This window comes from Euprymna scolopes, chromosome 39, assembly GCF_053919585.1.
Source record: "Euprymna scolopes isolate OS-2025 chromosome 39, ASM5391958v1, whole genome shotgun sequence".
NCBI lineage: Eukaryota > Metazoa > Mollusca > Cephalopoda > Sepiida > Sepiolidae > Euprymna > Euprymna scolopes.
This window is the reverse complement of record NC_136520.1, coordinates 37,618,683-37,633,309: the sequence shown is the minus strand read 5'-3', so window position 1 is coordinate 37,633,309 and position 14,627 is coordinate 37,618,683. Positions and strand designations below refer to the sequence as shown.

The 14,627-nt window shown below is 30.3% G+C and overlaps 1 protein-coding gene across 12 annotated transcripts in view; it reads right to left on the bottom strand.

Moving 5' to 3' along the window:
• Window positions 1-14,627, bottom strand: part of LOC145263754 (serine/threonine-protein kinase tousled-like 2) — a 618,843-nt gene that overhangs the window by 398,479 nt on the left and 205,737 nt on the right. For all 12 annotated transcript variants that reach the window (XM_080120782.1, XM_080120784.1, XM_080120786.1 and 9 more), the window contains one exon: window positions 4,793-4,828. In XM_080120782.1, coding sequence (XP_079976908.1) covers window positions 4,793-4,828 — 36 coding nt within the window. The remainder of the gene's footprint in view (window positions 1-4,792; window positions 4,829-14,627) is intronic.

The following is a 14,627-nucleotide window of genomic DNA, read 5'->3' as shown; positions in this document are numbered from 1 at the left end:
AGCATTTATATATTTACGTCGTCCTTTTAATATCTTTACTCATGCGTCTCTGCAGATAGATTTTGAGAGACTCATAATCTTTATTAAGGCATATGCCAGAAGGTGGTTTCAAACTCAAAGACACAAAAAAGCCAATTACTTTATGAGAGATATAACAGAACCGAATCAGGCAAGATAACCATAATTTTTACCAATTCCAACAGCATCAACTTCCAGAGATAAGAGAATAAAATTCAATATATATAAAAATTACTACTTATAAAGAGAGAACTAATATAATAAATTAAAACCAAACACTGAACATTTATTTATCACAAGAATCTGTTAAAAAATATACAGCAAACAAACTGCACTATGACTCTTGATGTGACAATATGAACTCTAAATTGTTATAAATTATAAATTGTTGTGGTATAAATGTTGAAAGGAACAACGAGAAAACTCAGAAACAGTGAAATGAAAAATATATTAGAGAGAAATACAAACAAACATGTTAGTTGAGTGGGAACTCTGTTCAAATAAAGGACAAGTAATGTTACGCCTTTTCCTCAGAGTCTTGGGTTGAGACTTACTGGAAAGCAGAACCTGCTTATCAAAAATGATGTCAGTATTAGTCCAACATCAGAATTTGTAGGGTGCCACTCCAATAATAACAAATTTCCTTTATTTTTTTTAATGTACAGCAAATGAACTGCACTATGACTAATGATGTAACAATGTGAATCCTAAACTATGATACAACTGAAAACTGATTTTCCATTTAGATAATCAATTGGTTGCACCAAAAGTTACAATGAAATATAAAATTATGATTTTTTTTAATGTACAGCAAATGAACTGCACTACGACTAATGATGTAACAACGTGAATCCTAAACTATGATACAACTGAAAACTGATTTTCCATTTAGATAATCAATTGGTTGCACCAAAAGTTACAATGAAATATAAAATGATTTGTTAATAAGTTCAGTGAAAAGCATAGATCTTAGTAAAAGCTAAGATTAATATATATATATATACACGCAATAGATTATCAGAACTTTACAAAAGGTTGACAGATGTCAAACAGGATTGACCCAATGGAAAGACCAGTGTACATCACTTATTGATGCCCATTTCTCAGAATCAAGTGAAGGGTGAGAAGGGTAGAAGGTTGTTTTGTTTTACGGCATATCAACCTTTTTTTGGGTTATTTAATGCCAAATCCAGTAATTTTGGAAGTCCCTATGCTTGAAGTTGTTTATATCTTCAAATTTTTATTCAGTGTTTGGTTTGCTTGTTTTGTAGAGGAAAATTGTTGTTTTAGGTCAGGAAGCCATTATCTTGAGATGGCCTGATCTAATAGCACCAGTGAAATTTATTAAACGGAAACATTTCTTGCAAAACAGATTTCTGGTGGGTTTCAGAAAAAGAGTGGGCATGTGGAGAAGTTCGACTCATATATAAAAACCTGTTGCTCTACTGAGCCAGATATCCTTGACTTATTTATATTGCTACTGACAATCTTTGTGATGTTGTGCAAGCTGAACTCAGCTTAAGACCAATGCAAAGGTATTTCTGAGATTTAACACCTTGTAAACATGTCCATGATGGTTATGTTTGTCTAAGGAATAGACAGATATCGAGATATAATATTTGAAAATTTTTGAGATGCAAACTAATTATTATTTGATTATTCAAATGACTGTTATAATCTTGGTTCATAGTTTCAACAATGTTTCAGTCGACGTAATATCAGATCTCCTTTGGGTGGCAAATATTCATGTTGAACTCCGGAAACTATGCAGAATTTCTAACTTAACAGGGGTAGATTGTTCTTATTTCACCAGACATGATGAAATAAATAGAAGTGTTAATTAATTATATTATTTTAAGCTATTATTATCGTCTGTGGCAAGGATTGACACTTCAAATTTCATGGACCACCAACGCAACAGATAATGCATGCAACAGTTTTTTTGTTTTGTTTTTTTTTGTTTTTATTTTTTTCACTCCAAATAAGAAATATTGCCACATGGAACGTAAAGGGCTACTATTTGGGACTGTGTATAACAGAATACCATGAGAAGTTGAGTAGTAAGAACTATATTTACATTACATTTAAACTTCTGTATGTTAGTACAGTCAAGGAAACAGAAAACGGGGAGAATTACAAAGTCTAACAGTCCGAGGGACGAAACTATTAGAGTAAAATGCTTTCTGGGATCTAAGGATCTCAACAGTGAAAGGATGGTATTTTGCTACTTGTCAGGTTAGTTTAAAGTATATACATCGTGGGGGCACAAGTGCTACGAGTTCATCAGAGCCTATTCCATTAAAGTACTTGTAAAACAGACACATAGATGCAACATTGCAGTGATACGAGAGGGGTTGGCTGATAGTGTGGGAACTATTAGATTTGAGACTCTTTTTGGGGCCCTGTCTAAGAGTGAGAAACTAATGGTAGATGCACAAACCCAGATGTGGTGACAATATTTTGGTTACATTGGCGGAAACATTGTGAAAATAACAACCAAGATTAAAATAGTGGTCTGAATAATCCAAATCATATATGAAGAGATTTACAAGATGATCTTTACTTTCAAGTAAAAAATTACCATATCTTCTTAAAAAAATTTTAAAAAAGAAACAATTAGGAAAAAAACAAACAAAATTGAAAAATAATTTGAAAAAAAAAAGTATAAAAAAAAAACAAACAACAAAAAACAAAACAAAATTGAACAAAAAAAAAAAAAAGAAAATTTTTAAATTAAGGAAAGAAATATTTTTTTTGAAACTCATAAAACATGGTTATAAGAATTTGATAGATATTTAAGTCTACGAGTTTATTCGTCTGAACAATGGCAGGTACAGCAACTAGTAGTCAATAATTGGCTGTATTAATAATGCTTGCTTTTCAAGCAGATAACTATAGAAATCTAAAAAGAAATGATTCATTTTAAACTTGATCTTGAGCCAAGGAGATAACCAATATAACGGGTTAAAACAAAAAATTGTAACAATCACAAGCTGTGCCAAGGTATTTTTTACTACTGCGTACCAGAGATTTTATAAATACACAAGTAGAGAGACACAATGTTGCTATGGATTGAATGAGGAACCTATGTCCTTGTGAACTCAGCCTATATAACAATATTACTTTTTTATACTTATTTTTGTACATTTGATAATATTCCATTTTCAGGATTGGGCCTAATGATATATCCAACACTGATTGGGTGAGAAAGGTGCAGGGAAACTGATATTAGAGTAATTCCATGTCAAACCACCCAGAAATTTAGGATTTTGTTGTGACTTACACCATAAATGGACATCATAAACACTGAGAAATCCTGCAAATTTGACCATGCTACTCCAACCGGTTGTCAATTTAGAACATTTTTCATTTTGTGTAAATTGCACAATACGTCGCCGGAGAGGCATTTTAATAATTACATTTTCTTGAATATTTTTGGTTTGGAACATGATGTAAACCTGCAAATATTTACCCAGGTATGTTTTTTGATCTGGGGAATCCAAAAATAGCATCAGATTTGTTTTTTTTGTTTGATTTTTACTTCAGTTCTCAGAAATCAAGAGACTCCTTCCTCGGGGCTAATACTTGATCTCTATGCGAGATACATAGATATTCGAATGTTCCATTAAAGATTTCTTTTACATCTCAAACACTGAATTAGTCAAGAAGTTGAGAACAATTTTTGGCACTTCTACAAAATTGGGATAAGATTTTCGGAAATCATAAAACTGAATTTCACATGAAAACAATAGTATCTATGTATTCCTCGTATTTTGAAGATGATTATATCCAAACATTACGAAAATCGATAAGTTAGAAAATTATTTATTAAAGAAAATAAAAAAAGGGAATTTGAAGAAAACGATAGTAAAACACAAGAGTTCAACAGGGAGGCAATTTTCTGTTCAAATTAAACAAAAATGGAAATTTTTCACCTGCTTACACGATGAAAGTTTTTTTTTTTTAATAATTCAGTAATATTCAGGTAATTTCGACTGCATAATTTGGAAGCTACCATTGTAACTTATAAGAATTAACAACAAAAAATCAGTTGAAACCATTGTTTTTTATTTGAAAACCCCATTTATCGACTACAAAATCCCGTCCCAATAATGTAGAAACACCTAATTTTCCTCTCCCCAATTGACCACGTGATTTTATTAAATTTTGAAATTTTTCACATGTGATCCAATATGGAAAAAAAAAATGATGATGTGGCTGATATGATACCATTTTTTTTGTAATTTATTTGGACATTCATGCAGACACTATGTGAAGTACATCTAGACCAAAAATGATGGTACAGCCATATTGCACAATCATCTGGTCTTGCAAAGACAATCCTCCAAGACGGGAAGGAAGAAGAAGGGATAGATGAAGAAAGAGGTGGAAGGACAACACTGATTCTCATTAGTGGACAAGGTTGGTGTTGAGTAGACAGCTCAAATAGGCCTAAAATCAAGCGGACTGAAAAAAAAAAAAAAAAAAAAAAATGGTTGCCAGGTCATTTTTGGCACCCCAACAGTCATCTGGAAAAAAAAACACTAGCCCAAAAGAAGTGTTCGATGGGTAGATTCAGACCCAAAAAACAGCAATTCTTTTACCCTTTGTCAGAAACATCGATCATGGAACGTAGGGACTTAATGACAAAATAAGGAAAGCAAGTGTTATGAGATCGGTGAAAGTAAACCCAAGGTTCACCAAAGCTCTTTTAAAAGAGCAATGTACAAATGATCAACGACCGGTTGATTTTTAATAAAAATATCATAGTTACCTCATCCCTGTTCTTGAAACAATGTGAAGTTGCCATCTGTAATGATAATTCGTTATAATTAGTCAAGGATATCAATAAAATAAGGTGCAAAGTATTTTACTATTTATATACGTCAGCTTAATCAGGCAAAACTAATGGCTGCTACTGAGTTTCTATTCAGGCAATCTAGACCTGTCATTCGAGCAACCTCTGATTGCTACCATCATTTAGGCAATCTGTGCTCGTCGACCCGAAGTATCTGAAAGATTTCTTGCCGTATTATTTGAAATAAAATATGAAATGGATTTAATCACAACTATCAAGGATAAAGAGTAGATGAAACTCAATATTGACCTAAAAAAAATATTTGTAAAGTAAACTCTTCACTTTTTTTTTAATATGCCATTGTAAGTCTGAAGAAAAAAAAAGAAAAAAAAAGTTTGTTTTTTGTAAAAGTGATTGAACTAAATCTTCAAAACAAATAACTGTTTTCCTTAAAATCTTATATTTTTAACACAATAACAAATTCACATACTATAAAATTAGAACAGTAATTAAAAAAAACTTTTTGTAAAAACGTAAATGAACAATTTTTTCTTTTTACACATAAGTAGGAATTAAAAAGATTACCAAAACTTTCATCAGCATACAAAAAAGTAAATACTATTTTTTTAAAATAGTAAATGATTATTTACTCCAAGCCTCACTTCCCAAACAAAAAAAGATGAATATATATATATATATATATATATATATATATATATATATATATATATATATATATATATAACTATTTCATTTATTCACATAAATTTACTATACGAAAGTATAGATTTATGCGTAAACTTTAAGTATTTACTTCAAAAGTGCTCAATACGTAGGTAGAGCTAGTTAACAATAGAAAACAAACAAATAAATAAATTAAATAAACATGAATATACATAAACGATCACACGCATATGTGTATATATATATATATATATATATATATGTGCATTATTGTGTACACATAGGTATATTTATATGTATATAAAAAAAAAAAAAAAAAAAAAAAAGAAGCAGAACGACCACCTAAAACCACTAACCTAGCTCTAAAACAGATCCTTTGTTTGATAAAATGCATGCCCATTGGCTGGTAGAAAGGGGCGCGGTGGATACTAGAAAGCTGATTGGCCAACTAGTAATCCCCAACATGTATAAAAACAAGAAGCAACGACAGAATTCGCGCATAAGCCTGACGAATCCTATAGTTGGATGAAACGCAGAATATTCAGTGTAGCTTAATCGCCATATATATTTTATAAATTACTATATATATATATATATATATATATATATATATATATATATATATATGTACATTTTTAAAATTAAAAAGTTAAGAAAAATAAAAATGGCATTAAAAAAAATAGGAACACAATCTGATTTATATTAAAACTAAACTTCATTCAATATTAATTAAACATTTTTCATTGAAAATGAAGTTACATCGTGTTGTGTAAATAAAATTATGTTGTTTCATCAAAGCAATTTTCTTTACATCTTTATTAAAATAAAAATATGCAAAGTCATTCAATGCCAAGTATAGTTTTTATTAATTTATTTGTTTTTGTAGAAAATATTGGTGCTTATAATGTATTTACATGTGTTACTATTTATTTTCCTCCCCACGAGGGCAGAGTTAGGCACAAAATTGGTTTTTAATGTGGAAAAAATCCAGCTCTACATTGTAACAAAAATAAAAATTACTTTAGTTTAGAATTTATCTGAACAGATAATATAATTTGAATTATTTATTTGCAAAAAGTACAAAAACAATCAGGTACTTTGAGTCAGCAAGCAATTTTTTTTTGTTTTTGTTTTAATATCCCCTTTTAAATATGAAAAATAAAGTTCAAACATCTTTGTAAAAAGTAAACAATATTTTTTTTTTTTTTCAGACTTAAGAGGAAATTTTTTTTTAAAATCAAGAATTTATTTTGGCAAATATCTTTAGGTTCATATTCGCATTACATATATTCTTTACAACTGAAAGTTGTGACTAAATTTATCTTATTTTTTCTTTCAAATAATATTACAAGAAATATTTCAGAAATACATTTTATAGGTCTTGATTGGCTCAATATGATGTTGGGAATCAAAGGTTATTCAAGTGATGTGCTTAGATTGCTTGAATAGGGAATAAGCAGTAGCAAGTGATATTGTGCTTTGATGTGACATACATAAATATTAAAATGATAAAACAATCAGAAATTATTTAATTTCATCTTTAGTTTTTCAATAAATTAATGAAATTATTTTATAATACATGCATACAAGTTAGTCAACAACAAAGTTAAGAAGTTCTATAAAAACAAACAAACAAAACACAAAATCAGTTATAAATAAGGAAGCTAAATTAACATAATCTGCAGAAATTAGGAACTCGCGATTTCTGAAAATTAATAACATTGTGGTGAATAATAAGCATTCATTAATTTTCCCACAATTTGTAACCCTTGATGATGAAATGGGGAGTCACTGTGGTGCAGAAATATGCAAGTTAACAGGAATATACAATAAGCTTTCATTTATAACCAACAAAGAAAATATTGCTACTTAGAAGGATGATGATTTCATATTTTATAAAACATCTGGCAAAAGTTTAAACGAAAAAGAAATACAAATCTTTTAAAACTTAACTTTTCATCTAAAAAGAAAAATTAAAAGAATACTTTTTTTTTTTTAGATACAATCTTTCATTTAAATAATAAAGCATACAAGCCTCAAAGAAAACAAAACTCTATTCCATTATATATTTATAGACAATCTAACCATCCACCCAGTTTTCAAACACATAGGTCAATGGGTCATAGACTAACCACTAATTCTAGTAATATGAATATATTCAAGCAACACAATAAAAATATCAAACAGCTTGAAAAAATATTTTTTAAAAAAACAGTGCATTAACGTTTAACATGAATAATAGAAACAAAAAATAATGGAAAATCTCGTTCTATCTGCCTTACGATGGAGATAAAAACCCAAATTGGTAAAATATTCTTTTGAATAATAAATAAATGTTTCCCTAAACACAATAGACTATCTAAAATTATTGATAAAAATAACATTAAACTTAGTTATTGTTTCATAGATGATATGTAATAAATAATAAATACAATTAAAAATAATCAATAATAATAACAGTAATAATACTGTTAATGTTAATAATGTTAATGCTCTAATAATAATGCTATTAATAATAAAGTGAACAATAACAATAATGTTGATAATAATATGCAAGGGCCCATGACACAGTGGTTAGAGTACTTGGAAAAATCAATTCTAAAAGTGATATTCTCCTGAAGGCTGAAAAATATAATTGCATGACCTCTATTCAATCATGGAACGGGAGCAAATGGTTTCGATTAGTGGACGAGAAATCCTTCATGACTGATACATTTTCTATTTTTGTTACTAACTAGAGTGCCTCTTTTTGGGGAGTTGGTTTTGCCCCACATTAAAAACCGACCTTGTGTCTAACTCTGTCCTTGTGGGGAGGCAAGCAAACAAAAAAACAGGTTCGATTTGAAATTCCATCTAAATTCCATAGTTTGACAGAAACATATCCGAATTCAACAAGATGCACCTGAAGAAGGTCGGAGGTTACATCGACGTGAAAATGAGACTTAAAATGAAAGCAGTAATTCAAAGGATCAAAATAATGTGAATAATCAATCCTCATCTCAAAAATTCAAAAACATAAAAATACGAACTTGTGTAAAATAAAAAATAATTGCCCAATAATTTTTAACAACGCAACAATACATAATATAAAAAATGAACCTAATGTATACATAGAGGTTCTGAAAAGTAATTTCAAATGTAGATATAATCATCACATGGCATTCAGGAGTGAATAAATAGAAAACTTGTCTAAATATATATATGAGAACAACAAGAAAGAAAAGGCTCTAATATCAATTAGGTTATCTTAGAATTAGTCCTTGCAATATAAAGAGTAGAAGCTGTAAATTATGTTTAAAGGAAAAATATCAAATCATAAACTTTAAAAAAACATATTAATTTATTAAATAAAAAACAAGAATTGATAGCCAAATGCAGACACATAAATGAATACTTGCTTTGCTATTCAGCAAAAAAATTTTTTCGAAATAATCAACATTTGTATATAAAACCAGCAACAATAAAAAAAAAAAATAAATAAAAAAAATTGTCTATTAAATCAAAAATTTCATGTAACATTAACTCTAGGCAGATTGAAATGGCTTCCCCGAAGCGGAAGAATTTCTAGGGAATATCAAATTCAAAAGCAGTTCTCAGTTGCATAATTTTTGGAGTTGCTTGTAGGGAGGTGTTGATGTCCTCCCACATATAGCATGCGACATTATCAAATGGTCACCTATTTAGTACTGGCCACACTCAATGTTGCTTAAATTCAGTGATCTAATGATGAGAAAAGGTGTGTCAATATGATTATTAGGGCTATGACAACAATTCTTTTGACTCCACTATATATCTGACACAGTAAGACACACTCAATCAAACGAGAACCACATCAGTCTATATAAAAACATATAAGATATTAACGGACATATACTCAAGAGTCAAAACAATGAAAAGAATATGCTGTCATGTCACAGCCCTAATGATTATGTTTAAGCACACACACAGATTATATATATATATATATATATATATATATATATATATACATTCAGCATAATTGTACATTAGTGAACAAATAATTAATCTACACAACAAAAGTAAATAAACATTGTAGAATAAAAATTATTGTCTATTAATGATAAAATATAATTAAAACCATAAATATGATTAAAAAGCTCAATAAAGTAAAAAAAAAAAAAAAGTAACTATGGGTAAATAACTCATCTCATTGGATACCTATTACGCAATTGTAATGATTACTGAAAACCCGTGACGTTACAGTCAAATGCATTTTTATATATATATATATATATATATATATATATATATATATATATATATATACACACACACACACACAAAAAAAATGTTGAAATTAACATCTGATTAAAAAAATACCTATTTATAACACACAGAGAAATGCATGTGCAACTTTACATATTAGATAAAAGACAAATAATGCCCGTTTGCTTTTCTCATCCAATACAAATATAACTCATTAGCATTATTTATAGCAACATTTTTTGTTTTCAACTTAAAACTGATCTGATTTTATAACAATTAAATAAGGGAGATAATTCACTTTTAAACTATACTGAACATTTAAAAAAAAAAAAAATTTTATTGAAGAGATTTTTTTTTTCTTCTTTCCTTTACGTCCAGTAGGGAGAAAACAAATCACAACTAAACTGTTTACGCATCTATTTCTTAAGCACTAAAATGAATGTCTAATTTTAATTGGCTATGTTACAATTTGGACTCTTATTTCGTGTTATTCTTACACCTGGACTACGTCAGGTAATTTTGTTAGTCATTGATAATTTTTTGTGCTTCACGAAACTCATACCGATATGAAAAAGATATCGTATTACTTTTTAAATAGCTTGGTTTTCAATTTTCAACTTAAAATTTTAATTCTGACGACAAGTAGTTTGATTTATATTTTCTTGATTAAAATGTGTACTTATTCACGATGTCAGCATGTTACTTGCCTCGGTCTGAGACAATGGGAACACAAAAAGGTTCACTATTTAAAGCTAAAGTTGTTCCAGTCAACGGAGGAGAAACCCTCCATACTGGGACAATTATTATTTTTGGTAACCAGAGTGCCCCCTTTTTGCCTACTTTTAAGGGAGCTGGTTTTTACCTCACATTAAAAACGGCCTTGTGCCTAATTTGCTTTGGTGGGGAAGCAAATAAATACAAAAGTCAAATTCAACTGAAAAAAAAATATTAATTAAAAATTTACAAACTGTCAAAATCAAACGATTCTTTAACAGATAAAATACTAGCAGGGAGACCTGACGTTGCCCTGGATTGAATGATGATCAATGAATGTTTCACACTCCCATATTTTTATTGTCACTGACATGGGTAAAATCGCTCATTTTTCAAACAAATCAATTGAATGCCTGATCTAGTTGAGGACCCATTACAATGCATCAGAAGGAAGCTTCACATGCCTCCCAACAGTGACAGTCCACATTACATTGTAGTCTACATTGCACATTTTAAAAATTATTTTTCATATATAATCGCTTGAATTAAAGTTTAAAATGCAAAAGGCAACTATCATGATTCAATTGTGCTCTAAACAGAAGCATTCATTTCAAACGTACCTCTGACATATCAAAAAATCTACTATTGATTTTATATGCTAGGCCTTACTGCTTGTGTTGTGTTAATGGCTTGAATTTAAGTTTAAAATGCAAAAATCAAGTATCATGGTGCAATTGTGTTTTAAACAGAAACATTTATTTCGAATGCATCCCTGTTATTTCAATTGTTGATTTATTTATCTTGAGCCTGTCTACTTGTGTGGTAATAAAACTTCTCAAATGCACGTGTTATGTTAGGCTGTATAAAGGTATTAACTTTAATCAAAATCACCTGTTCCTTCTTTTCATCAGATTATTTTGATTATCGATACTTATCGAAGACATTCCAATATAAAACCTATCTAAAAACACTGCAAGACAGATAAAGTATCTTCATGTAAAATTTCATAAAAATCGTCCCAGCCGTTTACGAGTCCATGGGGAACGAACTCACATACACAAAGTTCCTTTTGTATAATAGTAGAAATAGAGATATTATTGTTTTGTTTTGTGGCATAATCAACCCATTTCATGTTTTTTAACGCCAAATCCAGTAATTTTTGAAAAAGTTTGTATGCATCAAGTTCTTTATATCTTCAAGTATTTGTTCATAGAGTTTAGTTTGGTTATTTTGTTTCATGGCATATCAACTTTTTTCGAGTTATTTCATGTCGAATTCAGTCATCTTGGAAAACAAAAATGTTATGTTCTAAATTATTATTTAGAAAAATTGTTTTGCCTTTTTGGGTTTACAGAACATGATTGAGGTTGGAAGAAAAAAAAAACAAAACAAATATCAATGTTTGGTGTATTTTAAGTCAGAAAGCCAGCCTAATCTGGTAGCACCAGTAAATATAAAATACAAACTTTAAACAAAGATAAATATTGTAAGTTTAAATTTAAAAACAACAACAAAAAAAAACAAATCTCAAGTTTAGTGAGTTAGCAAATTAAAGTATCAATTTACAATGAAATATTTAGTATTTCGTTTTTACAATTTGAATGCATACGGGTTATTCCTGAAAAATTCAACAAGGGTCTGCCTAAAAGGTTCTCTTTTTGTTTTCAAATTTTTGTTACTTCTTTGGATTTACAAGTTAGGTCATTCCTGAAAATTTCAGTTCATTTGGTTTTTCTAAACAGATCTTATGGGCATTTCATGAAATGGGAAATTTTGAAATTCTGGATGTTTGAGACTGAGACCTTCTAATATCTCAGAATCCACTAGCTGAATTTCCTGAAACATTAAAATCATTTATATTAAACTAGCAGGAGTGCCCGGCGTTGCCTGGGTGTTTGTTTGGGAGGGGGGAGGATAAAAGTGGAGGTAGGCAGACAGGCTGGAACCCGTGACGCGAAGGCAGAAAAGAAGAAAGTGAAAGAAAAACTTAGATTTTACTGCTACGATGCGAGAGGAAGTGAAAAGCGTTCAAAATTAACGATTAAAAAGTTGACTTGAATTGAATAAGTTAAGAATCACGCAGCCGCAGAAATGAAGGTTGGCTGCAGGCCAGTTTCTGCCATATTTTGCTTTCCCACGATGTTGGGGAAAGTCAGCTTTCCCCAAGAAGGGGGAGCTCTCCAAATGAATAGCAATTGTTTGATATGAAGGATTTTCCTCACATTGATCAAAGCTGATTGCCTTCAAGACGCCTCAGCCACGAAAGCCAGGCAAGTCGAGTTGCTTTTGATTAGTTTAGCTTTATTTATACGAAAAAGACGAGCAAACACGCGAAAGGACGGACAGAATAGAGGAAATTTTATAAAAGTCAATCAAAATAAATGTAGAGACAACGTCCGTTCGCAAATCGTAGATATTATGATCTAGGGAGTATATAAAAAGTTCTAAAAAAAATAGTAACCCCCCCCCGCCCCACTCCAAACCTTTCACGGACATACAAAAACGCACGTGCCACTTTTGCCTTATATATATATATATATATAGACTAGCCTTGGTGCCTGGCATTGCATGGGTGTTTGGAGGTGTGTGTCGAGCAAAAAAAAGTGGTAGCAGACAGGCTCAAATTTGTACCACAAAGGAGGAAAAGAATGAGGGAAAAAAAAAAAATGTGATGTGTTTGCTGTTGTGCCCATCGCCAAACTGGAAGTGACGAAGGTTTAAATTAAGGCTAGACAATCAAGAAGAGGAGATGACTTTCGAAAATATTGACGAAAAAAAAAACCCATCCCTCCTTGTAGAAAAGTGCCCCGTTGGGGGTGAAGGAATTAATGTTTTTAGCCAATTTTTTGATATTTGTCGTTCGAAGGATCGAGCTTCAAAACGATACTGATCTCATGAAAATTTGTCAAAAGTTTTAAGCAGACATACATACATACATTTTAACACACAGGTGAGATTTATATTATAGATTAATCTAAGGCACAAAAAAAGATTCACAAGCAGAATTATTTTTTTTGTTTTAAATTGCAAAAATCTAAGTTTTACTAGGAAAACTAGAATTTTTTAAAAAATCGCAATTTTGGGATATTTGTTACTTAACAACACTGTCTACCAGACATTCATGTTTCTATAATCTGATCAGAATATTTTGCAGAAAAGGTCAATTTAGTTATTCAAAGTAACAATTTTAATGTTTTTCAAACTATGGAAATAAAATTTTTTGGTAAAATTCAGATGATTTTTTCCTCAATTTCTGAACCTCTATAATTGTTTATTATTAACTTAAAAACATATAAAACTACACTAAATGACATAAAAACAAAAACAAAACAACTAGTAATACCTAGTGTGGTATTAGCTCTAGGTGAGCTATGTCAGCTTTCTCCAAATGCATAAATTTAAAAGGAATATGGAATTTACAAACAGTTCCTAGTTACATATATATATCCCGGTTGTGGGAAAATGACATACAGTTACTAACAATCCCAAATGGTCACCCACCTAGTAATGGCCAGGTTCCACGTCGCTTAACTTTGGTGATCTAGCAAGAACTCATGCTATATTAAAGTACACAAAGCAGCGACTCATATGTAAGAAATAAAGGGACAAAATATGTTTATGACTTTAGTATATTTATATTATTTAAAGATGATTCAAAAATTTAAAAAATCTAAGGGGGTACCTGTTGGGTTTTAAAGATCAAAGTGGGACAATTAAAAATCCATAAACGATAAAAGAACACTCTTGAGACATTCAAAAATATTAGTGGCAACAGAGAGATGGGAAAGCGTATGAGAGAGAGGGAAAACAGTCTACAGTTGGATTTAGGAAGGAAATCCCAGGTGTATCCAATCCTCTTTTGATATTGGTTATGGCTACGACTAGGACAACAGAATATTCTTTTCATTGTTTTCATTCTAGAGTATATATTTGACACCAACACGGTTAATTAACCAGAAGGCACATCACTCTATATAAACACATATACAATATCAACGGATATATACTGCAGAGTCAAAATAATGAAAAGAATATTCTGTCGTCCTAGCCTTAATTATGGCTACATGTCTTGGAAAGCGATTAACACTAAGAAAACAGGAAAGGATAAATGCAAATCAAACTCATCAACAAAACCTCTGCTTGCATCTCGATTACAGCCTTACCAATGTGACAGACATTGGAACTT